This window comes from Anomaloglossus baeobatrachus, chromosome 1, assembly GCF_048569485.1.
Source record: "Anomaloglossus baeobatrachus isolate aAnoBae1 chromosome 1, aAnoBae1.hap1, whole genome shotgun sequence".
Lineage (NCBI taxonomy): Eukaryota > Metazoa > Chordata > Amphibia > Anura > Aromobatidae > Anomaloglossus > Anomaloglossus baeobatrachus.
Genome location: NC_134353.1, coordinates 250,458,619 through 250,479,085, shown reverse-complemented (window position 1 = coordinate 250,479,085; position 20,467 = coordinate 250,458,619). Strand labels below are relative to the sequence as shown.

The window sequence follows — 20,467 nt, the reverse complement described above, 5'->3', positions numbered from 1 at the left end:
CGGCGGTGTTGTTAAGGTTGAGGTATCCATTGCGGGTACGCAGGCTGGAGCCCACATGCTGCTTTCCTTCCCCATCCCTCAATTAGGGCTCTGGGTGAAGTGGGATCCCATCGGTCTCCAGGCACAGGAGACCGTGCTCCATCCACAGCTCCTGAGGACCCTGCTGGATAGGAGCCGAGTATCGTTCAGGGACATGGCCCTGCTACTTGGAGGTACTCTGTGTCCCCGTGGGGACTGCGCACAGCAACACTCCAGCATTGCTGGGTGTGCTAGTGCACCGGGGACAGCAGCGCTGGCTGCATGTGTGCCACTATACACTCAGCGACGCTGAGTGTATTTGTGTAGGGGGACTGCCGCACTGACCGCCGCTGCCATGGTTATGCCTGCGGCGCGGCTGGGACTGTTAGTGCGCCGGGGACTTCCGCGCCGACCGCGCTTATACGGCGGCCGCGCTTATAACTATAGTCCCCGGCTTCTGCGGCCTAGTCTCATTCTTTTCCCGCCCCCAGCCCTGCCAGTCAGGGGAAGGGCGGGATGCTATACAGGTCGGCAGCACTGAGGGCTGGAGCATGCTTTGCATACTCCACCCCCCTCACTGCACAGTGGGGCACCAGTTCCCGCACTTTTCTGGGTCACGCCCACGGCTCCCTCCTCTCCCCAGGACGCTGGCAGCCATTCCTCTCAGCTCTGCTAACGCTGGAGAGGAGAGACAAGCTCAAAGAGACCCAGGCAGGAATTCTGGTGCCCACACAAACGCTTTGCGCAGGCGGTAAGCAGCACCTGTGGTGCTGGCCCCACTAGTGCAGAAGTGTATTTATAGTTTATATGATTATAGTCTATACTTTACACTGTAGGGTGCACTGTTGATTTGTGGCTATTTACCCTCCTGTATTGCTCAGAGGAGACAACAGCATGTCGTCCACAAATAGCAAGGGGGCCATGGCACAGACTTACTATGCTGCCTGTGCAGCATGTACGGCTATACTGCCGGCAGGTTCCACTGACCCTCATTGTGTGCAATGCTCGGCCCCTGTGGCACTTTCTCAGCCGGAGCCTCTGCTAGGGGTGGCCCAGGGAGAACCACCTGTTAACACTGTCCAGGTGACAGGGACGGAGTTTGCAGTTTTTACTGAAAGACTTTCTGAGACTATGGCTAAGATATTAGAAGCCTTGCAGTCCAGGCCGGCATCTCAAGCCAGGGGCACTGTGTTATCATTGTCCCCTGGTTCCCCTCAGTTGGAACAGCAATGTCTTCCCGGGGTGTCTCATGGATCCCAGGGTGAGGTCTCTGACACGGACCGCAGCCCCAGACCGACTAAGCGAGCTCGCTATGAAATTCCCTCGACATCATCACAATGTTCAGGGTCTCAGCGAGAGGACTCTCTGTATGATGAAGCGGAGGTAGCTGATCAGGATTCTGATCCTGAAGCCGCTCTCAACCTTGATACTCCTGATGGGGACGCCATAGTGAATGCGTCCATCAATGAAATGTTGGATATTTCTCCCTCAGCTCCTCCAGTGGAGGAGTCAGCTTCTCAGCAGGAGAAATTCCGTTTCAGGTTTCCCAAGCGTACAAAGAGTATGTTTCTGGACCACTCTGACTTCAGAGAGGCAGTCCAGAAACACCGAGCTTATCCAGATAAGCGTTTTTCCAAGCGCCTTAAGGATACACGTTACCCTTTTCCCCCTGACGTGGTCAAGGGCTGGACTCAGTGTCCCAAGGTGGATCCTCCAATCTCCAGACTGGCGGCTAGATCCATAGTTGCAGTGGAAGATGGAGCTTCACTCAAGGATGCCACTGACAGACAGATGGAGCTCTGGTTGAAATCCATCTATGAAGCTATCGGCGCGTCTTTTGCTCCAGCATTCGCAGCCGTATGGGCACTCCAAGCTATATCAGCTGGTCAGGCGCAAATTGACGCACTCACGTACGTCTGCGCCGCAGGTGGCGTCCATAACCTCTCAAACGTCGGCATTTGCGTCCTACGCTATTAATGCTGTCCTGGACTCTGCGACCCGTACGGCGGTTGCAGCCGCCAATTCGGTGGTAATACGCAGGGCCTTGTGGCTGCGGGAATGGAAGGCAGATTCGGCTTCCAAAAAGTGCTTAACTGGATTGCCATTTTCTGGCGACCGTTTGTTTGGTGAGAGATTGGATGAAATCATCAAACAATCCAAGGGAAAGGAAACATCCTTACCCCAAGCCAAACCAAAAACACCCCAACAGAGGAGGGGACAGTCGAGGTTTCGGTCCTTTCGGGGTGCGGGCAGGTCACAATTCTCCTCGTCCAAAAGGCCTCAGAAGGATCAGAGGAACGCCGACGCATGGCGGTCTAAATCACGCCCTAAAAAGACCGCCGGAGGTGCCGCTACCAAGGCGGCTTCCTCATGACTTACGGCCTCCTCACACCGCATCCTCGGTCGGTGGCAGGCTCTCGTGCTTTTGCGACACCTGGCTGCCACAAGTAAAAGACCGTTGGGTGAGAGACATTTTGTCTCACGGTTACAGGATAGAGTTCAGCTCTCGTCCTCCGACTCGATTCTTCAGAACATCTCCGCCTCCCGAGCGAGCCGAGGCTCTTCTGCAGGCGGTGGGCATTCTGAAGGCAGAAGGAGTGGTGGTCCCGGTTCCTCTTCAGCAACAGGGTCACGGTTTCTACTCCAACCTGTTTGTGGTTCCAAAGAAGGACGGGTCCTTCCGTCCTGTTTTGGACCTAAAACTGCTCAACAAACACGTAAGGACCAGGCGGTTCCGGATGGAATCCCTCCGCTCCGTCATCGCCTCAATGTCCCAAGGAGATTTCCTAGCATCGATCGATATCAAGGATGCTTATCTCCACGTACCAATTGCTCCAGAGCATCAGCGCTTCTTGCGCTTCGCCATAGGAGACGAACACCTTCAGTTCGCGGCACTGCCGTTCGGCCTGGCGACAGCCCCAAGGGTTGTCACCAAGGTCATGGCTACAGTAGTTGCGGTCCTCCACTCTCAGGGTCACTCAGTGATACCTTACTTAGACGATCTGCTGGTCAAGGCACCCTCTCAAGAGGCATGCCAACACAGCCTCAACGTTACTCTGGAGATTCTCCAGAGTTTCGGGTGGATCATCAATTTTCCAAAGTCAAATCTGACACCGGTCCAATCACTGACATATCTTGGCATGGAGTTTCATACTCTTCCAGCGATAGTGAAGCTTCCGCTGGACAAACAGCGTTTACTACACACAGGGGTACAATCTCTCCTTCAAGGTCGGTCACACCCCTTGACGCACCTCATGCACTTCCTGGGGAAGATGGTGGCAGCAATGGAAGCAGTCCCTTTCGCGCAGTTTCACCTGCGTCCTCTTCAATGGGACATCCTACGCAAGTGGGACAGGAGGCCGACGTCCCTAGACAGGAACGTCTCCCTCTCTCAAGCAACCAAAGCTTCCCTTCGGTGGTGGCTTCTTCCCACCTCATTATCGAAAGGGAAATCCTTCCTACCCCCATCCTGGGCGGTGGTCACGACGGACGCGAGCCTGTCAGGGTGGGGAGCAGTTTTTCTCCACCACAGGGCTCAGGGTACGTGGACTCAGCAAGAGTCCTCACTTCAGATCAATGTTCTGGAGATCAGGGCAGTGTATCTTGCCCTAAAAGCGTTCCAGCAGTGGCTGGAAGGCAAGCAGATCCGAATTCAGTCGGACAACTCCACAGCGGTGGCTTACATCAACCACCAAGGTGGGACACGCAGTCGGCAAGCCTTCCAGGAAGTCCGGAGGATTCTGCTGTGGGTGGAAGCCACAGCATCCACCATATCAGCAGTTCACATCCCGGGCGTAGAAAACTGGGAAGCAGACTTTCTCAGTCGCCAGGGCATGGACGCAGGGGAATGGTCCCTTCACCCGGACGTGTTTCAGGAGATCTGTTGCCGCTGGGGGATGCCGGACGTCGACCTAATGGCGTCACGGCACAACAACAAGGTCCCAACATTCATGGCTCGATCTCAAGATCACAGAGCTCTGGCGGCAGACGCCTTAGTTCAGGATTGGTCGCAGTTTCAGCTTCCTTATGTGTTTCTTCCTCTGGCTCTGTTGCCCAGAGTGTTACGCAAGATAAGGGCCGACTGCCGCCGCGCCATCCTCGTCGCTCCAGACTGGCCGAGGAGGTCGTGGTACCCGGATCTGTGGCATCTCACGGTCGGCCAACCGTGGGCACTGCCAGACCGACCAGATTTGCTGTCTCAAGGGCCGTTTTACCATCTGAATTCTGCGGCCCTCAACCTGACTGTGTGGCCATTGAGTCCTGGATCCTAGCGTCTTCAGGATTATCTCAAGACGTCATTGCCACTATGAGACAGGCTAGGAAACCAACGTACGCCAAGATCTACCACAGGACGTGGAAAATATTCCTGTTGTGGTGCTCTGCTCAGGCGTTTTCTCCCTGGCCATTTGCCTTGCCCACTTTTCATCTCAATCAGGACATCTCCTTACCCTCGTTTTGTCCTCATCCAGTTCACCAATGTGATAAGGATTTGCACTTGTTAGATCTGGTGAGAGCACTCAGACTCTACATTTCTCGTACGGCGCCCCTGCGCCGCTCCGATGCTCTCTTTGTCCTTGTCGCTGGCCAGCGTAAAGGGACACAAGCTTCCAAATCAACCCTGGCTCGGTGGATCAAGGAACCAATTCTCGAAGCTTACCGTTCCTCGGGGCTTCCGGTTCCCTCAGGACTGAAGGCCCATTCTACCAGGGCCGTGGGAGCGTCCTGGGCCTTGCGACACCAGGCTACGGCTCAGCAGATGTGTCAGGCAACTACCTGGTCGAGCCTGCACACTTTCACGAAACACTATCAGATGCATACCTATGCTTCGGCAGATGCCAGCCTAGGTAGGCGAGTCCTTCAGGCGGCAGTTGCCCACCTGTAGGACGGAGCCGTTACGGCTCTATTATGAGGTATTATTTACCCACCCAGGGACTGCTTTTGGACGTCCCAATTGTCTGGGTCTCCCAATTAGGAGCGACAAAGAAGAAGGGAATTTTGTTTACTTACCGTAAATTCCTTTTCTTCTAGCTCCAATTGGGAGACCCAGCACCCGCCCCTGTTTTTTGTATACACATGTTGTTCATGTTAAATGGTTTCAGTTCTCCGATATTCCTTCGGATTGAATTTCCTTTAAACCAGTTTATAATTTTTTCCTCCTTCTGGCTTTTGCACCAAAACTGATGAGCCCGTAGCAGTACGGGGGGTGTATAGGCTGAAGGGGAGGGGCTTTACACTTTTAGTGTAATACTTTGTGTGGCCTCCGGAGGCATAGCTATACACCCAATTGTCTGGGTCTCCCAATTGGAGCTAGAAGAAAAGGAATTTACGGTAAGTAAACAAAATTCCCTTCTTCCCTCAGCACCCAGCTTTCCCATGCTCTGCTGTACATCTCTCAGCACCCAGCTTTCCCATGCTCTGCTGTACATCTCTCAGCACCCAGCTTTCCCATGCTCTGCTGTACATCTCTCAGCACCCAGCTTTCCTATGCTCTGATATGGGAAATCTGGGTGCCGAGGGCAAGATGGATTTCAGATCATGGGAAATCTGGGTGCTGAGGGTAGGAGCCAAGTGTCAGCATCATTATCCTGTACCCCGAGTGTCGGTGTCATTATCCCGTACCCTAAGTGTCAGTGTACTTGGAGGGGGGGCCCCGGTCCAAATTTTGCACCAGGGCCCATCAAACTCTAGTTACGCCACTGGTTAATAGTAAAGATAAACGTGAGGTTACAGAAAACCTTTTTGAAATCTTAATTTGATGAAAATATTTTTTTTTTGTATTGCTTGTAGCTCGCCGTTTAAAAGTGGTCCCTCAATGGCAAGTCGTCTTTGCAAAGCTGCAATGTTAAGTCGCTTCAACTTACTTGTAAAGGAAGCAAAAAAAGATGATGTGTTTCATGGTCTCTATTATCGTGAAGCAAAGGTAAGCAGATATGCTTCTAATACATTTGCAGTGAATGTAGTAGTACTGTTGACTCCAATTTTTATTTATCTATTTATTTATTTTTTATTGTGTATAATTTTTTATGCCCCTTCATTCCCACAAAGAAGAAAAAACAAAAAGCCAGCACCAAATGTGCACTTCAGCACTAAACATTCCAAACTGTACTTATTATAAAAATTTTGAGATTTTTGGCAAAAAATTGCAATTTCTTGAGCTGCCTCGCCACGTCACGGCAAATCTCATTTGAGGCAGTCCTACACTAAAATATTTTTATAAAATGTGCCATACGGCCTCACATATGAATAGTAGAACTGCTCTCAGCAGCACTCACCTGGTCTATTTCAATCCCGTACCCATGACTGAGTCATGGCTGTGGGCGGGACAGGTCCAAGCAAATGCTGCATGAAGTAAATAGCCTGTGGACAAAGCCTGATGACTTAATGTGAACAGTCACCAACCGCCAAAATCTAGACAGATGGAATACATCCCAAATTGGGGTGCATAGCAAGGTGGAGGTCAACCACCGACCAATTCAATGAAGAAAAAACAAAAAGCCAGCACCAAATGTGCACCTCAGCACTAAACATTCCAAACTGTACTTATTATAAAAATTTTGAGATTTTTGGCAAAAAATTGCAATTTCTTGAGCTGCCTCGCCACGTCACGGCAAATCTCATTTGAGGCAGTCCTACACTAAAATATTTTTATAAAATGTGCCATACGGCCTCACATATGAATAGTAGAACTGCTCTCAGCAGCACTCACCTGGTCTATTTCAATCCCGTACCCATGACTGAGTCATGGCTGTGGGCGGGACAGGTCCAAGCAAATGCTGCATGAAGTAAATAGCCTGTGGACAAAGCCTGATGACTTAATGTGAACAGTCACCAACCGCCAAAATCTAGACAGATGGAATACATCCCAAATTGGGGTGCATAGCAAGGTGGAGGTCAACCACCGACCAATTCAATGAAGAAAAAACAAAAAGCCAGCACCAAATGTGCACTTCAGCACTAAACATTCCAAACTGTACTTATTATAAAAATTTTGAGATTTTTGGCAAAAAATTGCAATTTCTTGAGCTGCTTCGCCACGTCACGGCAAATCTCATTTGAGGCAGTCCTACACTAAAATATTTTTATAAAATGTGCCATACGGCCTCACATATGAATAGTAGAACTGCTCTCAGCAGCACTCACCTGGTCTATTTCAATCCCGTACCCATGACTGAGTCATGGCTGTGGGCGGGACAGGTCCAAGCAAATGCTGCATGAAGTAAATAGCCTGTGGACAAAGCCTGATGACTTAATGTGAACAGTCACCAACCGCCAAAATCTAGACAGATGGAATACATCCCAAATTGGGGTGCATAGCAAGGTGGAGGTCAACCACCGACCAATTCAATGAAGAAAAAACAAAAAGCCAGCACCAAATGTGCACTTCAGCACTAAACATTCCACTGTACTTATTATAAAAATTTTGAGATTTTTGGCAAAAAATTGCAATTTCTTGAGCTGCCTCGCCACGTCACGGCAAATCTCATTTGAGGCAGTCCTACACTAAAATATTTTTATAAAATGTGCCATACGGCCTCACATATGAATAGTAGAACTGCTAAAAAATAAAAAAAAAAAAAAAAAAAAAATTACAATAAGTACAGTTTGGAATATTTTGTGCTGAAGTGCACATTGGGTGCTGGCTTTTTGTTTTTCTCCCTTCATTCCCACGCCTGTTTTCACCTTCCTGACCTGGCCAAACTTTGCCATTCTGACCAGCGTCACTTTGTGGTAATTACTCCAGGATGCTTCAATATAGTCCAATGATTCTGAGATTTTTTTCATGACCTGTTTTACTTCATGTTAGTGGTAAATTTAGGTCAATATGATTGGTGGGGGGTTTCATGAAAATATCGAACATTTTACATAAAATGTGAAAAATTCACCATTTTCAAACTTTGAATTTTTAACCACACAAAATTGTTAGTTAATACATAACATTTTCCACATGTCTATTTTACATCAGCACAATTTTTCAAACTATTTTTTTCTTGTTAGGTACGTAGAAGCGTTAAAAGCTTATCAGCAATTGTTTATTTTTCCAACAAAATTTATCAAACCAATTTTTCTCTGACGCCTCATTGGTGGACACAGGACCATGGGTGTTATGCTGCTTATCCATAGGAGGACACTAAGTAGGCGCAAAGATGTTAGCTTCTCCCCTGCAGTACAGAGCCACCATCAGGGCATTACTACTGTGCCTGGTGTAGGGGGCCCGGTGAAGAGAGGGGGCCCGGACAGGCCGGGGTAATTACTTAGCTTTGTTATCATTATCGTTGTTGTCGTTTCAGCCGCTGCACACAGACACACGGCTAAATTGCAGGTGAAGCCCTTCTAGGGCATTGCATGCAAATTAGCCATGTGGCCGGAAGCAAGGCAGTGGAGCAGAGCAGGGAGGCGGTGCATCATTACACAGCACTGTGATGAGGTCATCACTCTGCCTTGTCACAGTGCTGCTGCGGGCAACGCAGAGGTGGCGAGGAAGCCGCATCCTGCTGGGAAAGGTAGACGCTCGGTGAGCTGAACATCGCCGGCGCCCCTGCCTTGCTTGAACTCAGGGGTTGAAACCGCGGGCGTGCAATGAAGTGTTCTGCGGCTCCCAGGCAGATTCCCGGGGGCCGCAGTGCACGGGTGCTTCCATTTTACAAATGTGGTCAGGACCTGCTGCATGCCTGCAGTCCGCCCTCCGGTGTTGTCTGCCCGCTCCCCACTGCTGTCTAGTCCTGAACAGTGCTGTGTGCAGCCCTCCCCCACAGTGCTGTGTGCAGCCTCCCCCCACAGTGCTGTTTGTAGCCCCCCCACAGTGCTGTGTGCAGCCCCCCCACAGTGCTGTGTGCAGCTCCCCCCATAGTGCTGAGTGCAGCCCCCCCCCACAGTGCTGTGCAGCCCCCCCCCCACAGTACAGTGTGCAGCCCCCCCATAGTGCTGTGTGCAACCTCCCCCACAGTGCTGTGTGCAGCCCCCCCACAGAGCTGTGTGCAGCCCTCCCACAGTGCTGTGTGCAGCCCCCCCACAGTGCTGTGTGCAGCCCCCCCACAGTGCTGTGTGCAGCCCCCTCCAGTGCTGTGTGCAGCCCCCCCGCAGTGCTGTGTGCATGCCCCCCCCCCGCAGTGCTGTGTGCATGCCCCCCCCGCAGTGCTGTGTGCATGCCCCCCCCGCAGTGCTGTGTGCATGCCCCCCCCCCGCAGTGCTGTGTGCATGCCCCCCCCGCAGTGCTGTGTGCATGCCCCCCCCGCAGTGCTGTGTGCATGCCCCCCCGCAGTGCTGTGTGCATGGCCCCCCCGCAGTGCTGTCTGCATGCCCCCCCGCAGTGCTGTGTGCAGCCCCCCAACAGTGCTGTGCGCAGCCCCCCAACAGTGGTGTGCAGCCCCCCCACAGTGCTGTGCGCAGCCCCCCTGCAGTGCTGTGTGCAGCCCCCCCCGCAGTGCTGTGTGCAGCCCCCCCGCAGTGCTTTCAGTGCTGTATGCAGCCCCCCCACAGTGCTGTATGCAGCCCCCGTCACAGTGCTGTATGCAGCCCCCCAACAGTGCTGTGCGCAGCCCCCCCCACAGTGCTGTGTGCAGCCCCCCTGCAGTGCTGTGTGCAGCCCCCCCGCAGTGCTGTGTGCAGCCCCCCTGGAGTGCTGTCAGTGCTGTATGCAGCCCCCCCACAGTGCTGTATGTAGCCCCCCCCCACAGTGCTGTATGCAGCCCCCCCACAGTGCTGTATGTAGCCCCCCCCACAGTGCTGTATGTAGCCCCCCCCACAGTGCTGTATGCAGCCCCCCCACAGTGCTGTATGCAGCCCCCCCCAGGGCTGTATGCAGCCCCCCCCACAGTGCTGTGCGCAGCCCCCCCCACAGTGCTGTGTGCAGCCCCCCCCACAGTGCTGTGCGCAGCACCCCCCACAGTGCTGTGCGCAGCCCCCCCCACAGTGCTGTGCGCAGCCCCCCCCCCCAGTGCTGTGCGCAGCCCCCTCGCAGTGCTGTGCGCAGCCCCCCCCGCAGTGCTGGGTGCAGACCCCCCCCACAGTGCTGTGTAGCCCCCCACAGTGACAGTGCTGTGTGCAGCCCCCTCCAGTGCTGTGTGCAGCACCCTCCAGTGCTGTAAATCCCCCCCAGTGTTGTGTTCCCTCTAATGCTGTGTACCACCCCCAGTGATGTTTGCCCTCCTAGTGATGTCTGTGTTCCGCAATTGCTGTCCGTGCCTCCCTAGTGATGTCTGTGCGCCCCCCCCTAGTGATGTCTGTGTGCCCCCTAGGGATGTCTGTAATGTAATTTTTTGAGGGAAATACTTCATCTGGAACAACTGCAAGGGTGCTTACAATTTTGGCAGTGTGTTTGTGTACATATGTATACGTGTGTGTGTGTGTGTGTGTGTATGTATGTGTATATATATAACTCTATATATAATATATATATATAATATATACACTAGCTGTAGTACCCAGTGTTGCTCTATCTCTCTCCCACAGTCCCTCTCTCCCAGCCTCAATCTGTCTGTCTCTTTCCTTGTCTGTCTCTCTCCTTTGTGTCTGTTTCTGTCTTTCTGTTTCTGTCTGTGTGTCTGTCTCTGTCTGTGTGTCTCTTTTCCTGTTTGTCCCTGTCTGTTTCTTTCCCTGTGTGTCTCTGTGTCTGTCTCTGTGTTTGTCTCTGCCTCTTTCCCTGTCTGCCTCTTTCCCTGTCTGCCTCTTTCTGTTTGTCTGTTTTCCTGGCTCACTGTCTCTGTCTCTTTCCCTGTCTTTCTGTCTCTCTCTCTGTCTGTCTGTCTCTTTCCCTGTCTGCCTCTTTCTCCCTCTCTGTCTCTCCACCGATATCATATTACCTCACACATAAGCTTCTTATACTAAGAATATCCTTCGTTGCCTTAGCAACCAATCACAGCTCCTATAAATAACCTGTAGCTTCCAGCTCCATTGACTTTAATGGATGCAGTTTTTTTGGAGAGAAACTGCATATATATATATTTTACACGTTTTTCCAAGCATGGCGTTGAGTGTGGAAGGTTTGAGGGGTGGAGGCGAGGCTGGGGTGGAGCCTGGGCGGAGTCTCAAGGGGGCCCAAAAATTTTGCCAGTATGGGGCCCTGAAATTCCTAGTGGCGACCCTGCTGCAGTATACATCTTCTGGCTCAGCCAGGCTACTTCAGTTTTAGCTTAGTGTCTATAGGAGGCACATCTCTGCAGACTATTGCAGCAAGAATTTTTTGTTTTTAGAGGGCGACTGTTTCCTTCGGGGACCGATTTCCCAAACCATCAACAGGCGGGAATGCGGAGTGTCGCCTCCCCGTACCCCCTCCTGCGACGCTGGATCCTGGGCTGTTACTCACTGGACGATGGGTCTCCTGGCATCGATTTTCCAGAGCCCAGAGCAGATGACAAGCTTCCTCAGTCCCTCTGGCAGGCTCTGAGTTGATACACGCTCTGCACCAGCGTAACCAGGCAGCAAGCATCAGACTGCCATCTCCACAGGAGCTGAGGGGAGATCCTCCCTGACTGGATTCACATGGGCTGTTACTCACTGGACGACGGTTCTCACTGGCACCAATTTTCCAGAGCAGATGACAAACTTCCTCAGTCCCTCTGGCAGGCTCTGAGTTGATACACGCTCTGCACCAAGTGTGACCAGGCACAGCAGGCGTCAGAATCTCCACACTGGAGTTGAGGTGAGATCCTCCCTGACAGGAATTGGAGCTGAGGTGAGATCCTCCCTGACTGGATTCACATGGGCTGATTGCAGACTCCTGCATAGCATTCCACTGGTGGCGGGGGCAGGGGAAGAGCTCCCAGGACTCTGCTGTACAGTTATAGAGTTTTTTTCTGTCCACCATTGTTGTGCAGGGCTGGAGGGGGGAAGGGGAGTCCCTTCCCACCATTTTTTTATTATTATATTTTCTCATGTCGGCGTTCTTGTCGGAGCTAAGCCCCGCCCTCTCCGACACACGGTAAGCCACGCCCCATCACGAAAGCGCGCGCAGCTCTCCTCACACAGAAGCTCTGCAGACCATCGCTCCCTCTCGTTGTCATCAGAGCCTGTGGGCGTCTCTCAGAGCTGGCTTCCTCCTTCACACAGGAACTGGGACACAGGGTTAGAAGGGGGGTAGGGGCCATCAGCATTCTGGGTGAGTTATATCCTCACTTGTTTTCTCACATTAGCTCTGCAGAGCATTGATAATTCGTTACAATCAGAGTTTGTGGCTCATCAGCCAGGGGCTGCAGTCACACGTTTTATGCCCTGCACAACTACAGCAACAACTATAAGACTTCTAATGTACAGCCTATTATTCAGCCTGCACTACCTGCCACGCTGAGTTACTAGGGGTTGATAGCACCTCTTCCTTCTGTGAGTCCGGTGCCCCTGTAGCTTCCCCCCACAACCGCAGCAACCGCTGCCAGCCCAGAGCCTACGGCTCCCAGTCCCCCGGAATGGGCACAGTTCCCAAAACCTGGTGCTGGCTATGCAACATCGTCCTCACACCCCTCGGGGCCCCTGGACAGAACACAGCCTGATGACACCTCTATAGAGGGTCCTTCTGATAAGAATCAGCCCTCTGCTTCACCGGTTGCAGATCAGAAAAAGGGTATGACTTCCATGGTTCTCCCTTGGGTTCTCCGACATGTTCAGCGGTCTCTGAGGAGCCGGAGGAAGGGAAATGCTGTTTGTACCAGGATGATTCCTTGGTTTCAACCTCCCAGAGCGATCAAGCTGCGATGGACTCCCTTATTGCAGCAATCAACCAAACTCTGCATGTGGAAGATCTCCCATCCACTACTACTGACTATGCGGTCTCCTTTAGAAGAGTGAAGAAACCTCAATAAAAAAAAGGTTTTTGCCGACGCTTCGGTATCCGTAAACGCATGGAGTCCCGGTACCCCCTTGGCTTAGCTGTCTCTAAGGGCTGGGCCAATCCTCCCTCGGTGGACCCCGCACCCCCTCCCCCGGCCTCCCGCCTACCTGAAAGACCCTCCTGTCTTTTACTTGATGGATCCTCCTCCAAGGACCCGACAGACAAGTGGAGCAGCTCGATCGCTCCGCCTTGAGGCCGCGGGTCCCTCTCACCTGTGTGGGTCGCACAGGCACCAGGAATACCAGTTTTCCTCAGACCCTCACAGAAGTAACAGTTCACATTGCTGTGGCGGCGGAGTATCTCATGCATGCCTCCCTCGATGCTGCTACCTGCTCAGTTTATGCCGCCTCAAATACCATAGCCATCCGTAAGGCCCTCTGGTTCCGATAATGGAGAGCGGACTCAGTACCTAAGAAGCCTCTCACAGTACTCCTTTCCAGACCGATGGTTTAGCAATCGTCTGGACATGCTCTTTTTTTTCTGACGCCACGGGAGGAAAAGAGTACCTGCCTCCCCCAACTCTAGCCCAGGATATTTTTTACTAGACACGCAGGGCCCGACCTTCTCAGCCCTCCCCAAGTCCACCTCGTCCTGGCAGTCTATACAAAGACCGAGGAGTCTCGTCCTCCTCCATCGGGGCTGCCGCCTCAGACCACAAATGGGTGCGAGACCTTGTGTCTTCCGGTTACTACATTGAATTCCGCACCCGATCCCCGGGTCGGTCTTTTCTCTCAAACCCCCCAAAGGCTCCAAAACACTTCGATGCCTTCTCCTCAGCAATCCACGCCCTCCAAACGGCGGGGGTGATAGTACCTGTTCCGGACGGCGAGAGGTTCAAGGCCTTCTATTCCAACCTCTTTGTGGTCCCCAAAAAAGGACGGATCAGTTTGACCCATCCTGGACCTCTAACACCTGAGAAAACATGTGCACGTAAGGAGATTCAGAAAGGAGTTCCTAGGGTCCATTATTACCTCTATGGTCGAAGGAGAATTCCTTGCCTCCATAGCTATCATGGACGCGTACCTGCACATACCCATCGCCCCAGCTCACCAAAAGTTCCTCCGCTTCGCGGTTCAGGACTTTTTTCATTTCTAGCCCTACCCTCGGCCCTGCCACAGCACCAAGGGTTTTCACTAAGGTCATGGCGACCGCCATGAGTGCCCTTCACGCCAGGAGAGTGGCTGTTCTGTCTTGCTTGGATGACCTCCTCATCAAGGGCTCAACCAGCGTGCAGATCTCTGTGGGCACCCTATCCCACTTAGGGTGGCTTCTGACTCCAGTCAAATCATCCCCGGTCCCGTCAAAATCCGTCACCTCCCTGGGAATGTCCCTGGACACCCTTCGGGGCTTGATATTTCTCCCTCAAAACAAGGCGACTGCTCTACAACAAGCGGTACACTGCCTTCTACGTACTCCTCTTGCTCCATACAATTCAGTATGAGAGTGCTAGGTAGGATAGCGGTGGCTATAGAGGCTGTGCTGCTCGCTTAGCCACACCATCGCCCACTGCAGCTTCTAGCTGCCTGGGACAAGAGCCCCTTTTCCCTGGACGAACTTTTCACCTGACGCCTTCAGTCAGGTATGCGCTTTGCTGGTGGCTTCGGCCCTCTTCCATATCGAGAGGGAGATTTTCTCTCCCAAGTGGACTGGCAACTCCTGACCATGGACGCCAGCCTCTTAGGCTGGGGAGCAGCGTACTGGCTCCACACTGCTTGGGGACGTTGGACACCCCAGGAGTCTTCCCTTCCCAGAAATCATCTTGAAAATCAGCGCGATCTTTCTCGCGCTCAGGTCGTTCCCCCCCCCATCTGCTAGTAGGTCGTCTGATTCTGGTCCAATTGGACAATGCAACAGCTGTGGCCTATGTCAATCAACAGGGAGGTACCAGCAGCAAGACCGCTTATCTCGAGGTTCTCAGGATCCTCACCTGGGCCGAATCGACTGGGTCTGTGGTTTCAACGGTACACATACTGGGAGTAGAGAACTGGGCAGCGGACCTTCTAAGTCGCCAAGGCCTGGCCGCCGGAGAGTGGTTTCTCCACCCAGAAGTGTTCCCACACATCTGCACTCGCTGAGGTACACCAGACGTGGATCTAATGGCCTCAAGGTTGAACGCAAAGGTACCCGCGTTCTTAGCCAGGTCACGTGATCCACAGTCCATCGGCGCGGATGCTCTAATATCCTCCTGAAGTCGCTTCCGTCTACCTTACATGTTTTTCGCCTCTGCCCCTGCTGCCGCGAGTAATCAGGAAGATCAAGGCAGAAGGAGTCCCGGTGATACTAATAGTACCGGCCTGGCCCAAGCGCACCTCTTAAGCATCCCAGACCTTCTGACCCAAGGGCCCATTTCCCATCAGAACTCCAGAACCCTGAAGTTGACCTGGCCATTGAGACCTGGACTTTAACAAGAGCGAGATTCTCTCCCGCGGTCATCTCCACCATGATCAGTGCCCGAAAGCCGGCCTTCATCCCGTATTTACCACCGTACGTGGAAAACTTTCCTTTCCCAGTGCAGGGAATCTAATGTCCAACCTATGCCTCTGGCGATCCCCAGAATTCTTGATTTTTTGCAGTCAGGTTGCAAAAGGGGTTGGCCCTCAGCTCCTTTAAGGGGCAGGTTTAATCTCTCTCAATATTCTATCAATGCCGTCTAGCTTGCAATCTGCAAGTCAAGACCTTCCTTCAGGGCGTTTCCCATCTATTCCCACCGTACAAATGGTCGCTGGACCCATGGGACCTCAATCTCGTTCTGGACGGTCTCCAGAGGTCCCCCTTTGAACCTCTTAAGGAATCTTCTCTTGCTCTTCTCTCCTGGAAGGTAACATTCCTAGTGGCGATTATGTCCATCAGACAAGTTTCGGAACTGGCAGCACTCTCTTGTCGCGAACCCTTACTGAACTTTCATCAGGACAGGGTGGTTCTACTCCCCCCCCCCCCCTTTCCGGATTCCGAAAAGGTTACTTCCCAGTTTCATTTGAACGAGGACATAGTTCTGCCTTCCTTTTGTCCACACCCAGTCCATAGGGTGGAAAAGTCTCTACATTCACTAGACCTTGTGAGGGCTCTCAGATATTACGTATCCAGGACAGCCGCTTTAGGAACATGGACTCCTTGTTCGTCATTCCTGAAAGGCCTAAGAAAGGACAGGCAGCTTCATAGGCAACGCTGGCTCGCTGGATTCGCTCTGCGATCCAGGAAGTCTACCGCTTGCAACTCAAGCCCATTCCTAGTGGGCTGCGGACTCATTCCACGTGAGCAGTTGGCGCCTCTTGGGCCATTAGGAATCAGGCTTCAAGGAATCAGGCTTCAGTGGAACAGGGAGGTGTAAGGCTGCGACCTGGTCTAGCCTGCATACGGTTTCAAAGCATTACCGAGTCCATACCAAGGCTTCGGCTGAGGCGAACCTAGGTAGGAAAATTCTGCAAACGACAGTGGAGCACCTATCTCAGTAGGCGCTCCTGGCTATCTGGGACTGGTTCCTAGTCCTTGGGTTGCGTTGTTTATTGTTTACCCACCCAGGACTTCTTTAGGACGTCCCATGGTCCTGTGTCCTCCAATGAGGCGTCAGAGAAAAACGGATTTTTGTGTACTCACCGTAAAATCGTTTTCTCCTAGCCATCATTGGGGGACACAGCACCCTTCCTGTTGCCCTCTTGGGCCTTAGTTTTTTCTTTCTCAGTACCTTTTTGTTATGAATATTCACTCACGGTTTTTGTTACTTGTTCTCCTACTGCTTGTGTACTAAAACTGAAGTAGCCTGGCTGGGCCAGGGGGTGTATACTGCAGGGGAGGAACTAACATCTTTGCATCTACTTAGTGTCCTCCTGTGGATAAGCAGCATAACATTCATGGTCCTGTGTCCCCCCAATGATGGCTAAGAGAAAACGATTTTACGGTGAGTACACAAAAATCCGTTTTTTTAGAGACCACATCACATTAGAAGTGACTTTAGGTGTCTGTGTGACAGAAAATACCCAAGAGTGACACCATTTAAAAAAAAAACACCCTCAAAAGTGCTCAAAACAACTTTCAAGATGTCTGCTAGCCTTTTAGGTACTTCACAGAATTTAACCCCTTAGGGACTGTTTGTTTTTTGTTTTTTTCTTTTTGCGCTTTTGGTTTTTTCGCCCCTTATTCCAAGAGCCATAACTTTTTTTAAAATGTTATATTTTTTCCATCGATTTATAGCAATGTGAGGGATTGTTTTTTGAGGCATGAGTTGTACTTTTCAATGACCTCATCCATTTTATCACATGATGTAGTAGTAAGTGAGGAAAAAAATTCCAAAATAGCAAACAAAGTGGAATTGTTTTTTGGGTTTCTTATTTCCAGCGTTCATTTTGCCATAAAGCTGACCTGGCAGTACGATTATGTAGATACAAAGCATTAATAGTTTTTATTTATTTAAGTGGTTAAAAAAAAAATTTTTTGCTTATGTCACGACTTTCAGAGAGCCATAATGTTTTCAATTTTTGAGATATGGAGCTTTGTGAGGGCTTGTTTTTTTGCGCCCCAAGCTGATGTTTTTATTGATATTTTTTGGGGTATATGCATTGTTTTGATCACCTGTTATTACAATTTTTTTTATATTGTTGCAGTGCCCCAAAAAAACCTGCAATTCTGGTGTTTATATATATTTTTTTCTTTACGCTGTTGTACTTCTTGTTAAGAAAAAAGTTGTTCTTTAATTAGAGAAATAGCAGACCCTGCTATTTTTTTTTTTTACATCATTCACCATGCAGTACAAGAAATATGCCAGATTATTGCAAGGTTTTAGACCTATCCGTGTTACAGTGACAATTAGACCTCTTAGACCCTGCTAATGTACCTGACGGATCCAGAGATCATTTTTTGACACAGAGTTGTCATGACAAATATTGGCTCCCTGTAAACGTGTTCCTTGTGGGGGACTGATGGGGTAAGGGAGCCTCCTCACTCATACAACCCTCAGGATGCCGCATTTGCTGTTGACTGCGGCATCCAGAAGGCTACACAACCCAAAAGGGGGCTGGCAAAAACTCTAGCTGTTGCTGTAAGAACTTGATTTTAACTGAGCTCCTGCAGTGATAATGCAGGACACAGACAGCTCGTGTCAGTTCTTCCAATGTTGGAAAGGGGTTAGTTTGTCAATCAAAAGCCTATTCTGTGGTAGTATTGCTTTATAACAATTTTAACATTTTCAAATGTGATTTTATCCTACAGAATCTCTCTGGGTCTTACCAAGAAGCAAAGTGCTTGCTGAAGTCCTATTTTGAGCAACAAGGATTGGGGGCTTGGATTGTTAAGCCGAAAACTATTGAAAGCTTCAAAATGTAATCCTAGAACTGAAATAATTTACATGTCACCTTCACTCCTATGTTATTATTTGCCTGTTTACTGTATGGTAATGCTAAAAAAAAAAAAAAAAAACCTCCTGGGAAAAAAAGGTTTTCCTCTGAACAGTTTAAATCCTAAATACAAAAACCAGTTATTGATATTGTTTTTATTTTTGTTTTATTTTTCATTTAATTGCTGGAATCAAGCCACTTATGTTCCACATTTCTAGAAACTGTTGTTTTATGTACGTATTATAGAAGTAATAACATTTGTATACCCGTGTTTGTCCCTTTTCTTTAACCAAATACAAAAGTTTCATGTTGATTTTGTTGGTGTTTCTTGTTAAATTTTTTAAGAGTTGTGATCATTAATTAAATTAAGTTCATTAATTGGTCGCTGATCTTTTAAAAAAATGTTGCTTTACAATATATTTTTAAGGTGCCATTAATTCCATGGTGCTGTACATGTGAAGAAAGTTGCATATATATTACATTCTTATTGCATACATTACAGGCTGACATAGTCATGGCCGAAAGTGTTGGCACCCTTGAAATTGTTCCAGAAAACAAAGTATTTCACCCTAAAAATGATTGCAATTACACATGTTTTGTTATACAGAATTTATTTTCTGTGTGTGTATTGTAATAACACCCACACCTGCCAACAATGAATTGAATGGGTAATTACACTGTTATTATTTGATAGTGTAATTCACAGTAATTTTGATTGGCCAATAATGCTTTTATCCACTGCCTATAGCCCACAATATTGGTCATATTATTGCCATGGAGACAGCCAGGATGGTCACACAGATATCCCACCGCTGCCACCAATTTGTCACGAACAGCACTCCTCTGCCCCAATCATCAGGGCAATAATCAACTGACTGACGATTGATGGACGAGACAATGGTGAATTTCACTTCTAGGCCGATTAGGATCTAACAATCAGCGTATAGTATATACACACCCAATTCCATCTTATGGAATATATATATATATATATATATATATATATATATATACAGTGCAACCTTGGTTTACAAGAACAATCCTGTTTGGGAGTGTGCTTGTAAACCTAGTTAGTCCTCTAGCAAAGCAAAATTTCCCATAGGAAACCACAATAATGCAAGCTCAGACAATTCATTCCACAACTTGTTCAATGTCCCATCCTGGTCCCCTATTGTGCCATTCCACACACACACACAAACAGACACACACAAATTATGCTTACCTTACCTCCTGTTTCCTCGCCGGCCTCCTGGTTCTTGCAGTTCACCGGTACATGATGTGTATCAGGTAACCATCGCAACCGATGCTGGAGCTTCCGCTGCCAGCGCACTGACCTCAAAGGCAGGACCCGCTTGCCTCTGATTGGTCATCGCGCTGCCTTTGAGAAGCGGCTGACAGCGGACGTTCCTCCATATGTGTATGGTTACCCGATACACATCCTGTACCGGCGAACTACAAGTGCTGTTTGTGGCATGTAATCGGCCCTTCAGAATTTTAAGAGATCTCCCAAATTACAGGATATCTTCGCCCCTGGAGGTACCAGGCGGAAGATATTGTGGTTGTTCCTTACCACAATTCTATTCCTATCATTCTATATAGGGATGAAACATGGCATGGATAACGAGATCCATTGAGTGATATTAATGTGGCGCTCATAGGCGGTCTTCACAATTCTGAAAATATATGCATGTTCTTCCACTTGTAAGCACAATCAGAACATGTATCTACCATAATTATCGGTTCGATGCAAACCCCAATATTTATAACTATGCTGGCTACGAAAAACCTATGATCCTGCCTTGATCAAAGGAATCTGTGACCTGGGAAGTGTAATTGCTCGCCTCTGCGTAAACAAATTTCAGTTGCTATCTTTTTCAAAATCATTTTACCTGTCCACACCAGCAGGTCTTACTTCAATGAAACTTGGAAGTGTCATCTCTTCCCCAGTTATAATTTACACCATATTTTCAATCTGTGGGTGGATATGTCCCCTATCTAGAGCTGTCTTATGGATTTTATAATTTCTCTGACAATTATGTATGTGGCCAATAATGATATTTATAACACCAAATATTGGGCATAATAGTTTGTAAAACATGAAATAACCCTTCAGTTTAAAAGTTTTATTGATTAATAAAACAATTACATTTTAGAATGTATCAGACACATCACATTGCAATAGAATTACAGAAAGTCATTAGAGCATTACAATTGTAAAATTATTATGGAACAAGCGCACGGATAGTTTGAGAGTTCTTATTAGTTGCATGTATTGGATATCAGGAAGATGACCTGTAGCCCA

The 20,467-nt window shown here is 49.6% G+C and overlaps 1 protein-coding gene across 2 annotated transcripts in view; it reads left to right on the top strand.

Moving 5' to 3' along the window:
* Positions 1 to 18,491, top strand: part of ADAD1 (adenosine deaminase domain containing 1) — a 199,736-nt gene extending 181,245 nt beyond the window's left edge. For both annotated transcript variants that reach the window (XM_075348944.1, XM_075348953.1), the window contains exons 11-12: positions 5,806 to 5,938; positions 18,041 to 18,491. In XM_075348944.1, coding sequence (XP_075205059.1) covers positions 5,806 to 5,938; positions 18,041 to 18,154 — 247 coding nt within the window. In that variant the 3' untranslated portion in view covers positions 18,155 to 18,491. The remainder of the gene's footprint in view (positions 1 to 5,805; positions 5,939 to 18,040) is intronic.
* The last annotated feature ends 1,976 nt before the right edge of the window (positions 18,492 to 20,467 follow it).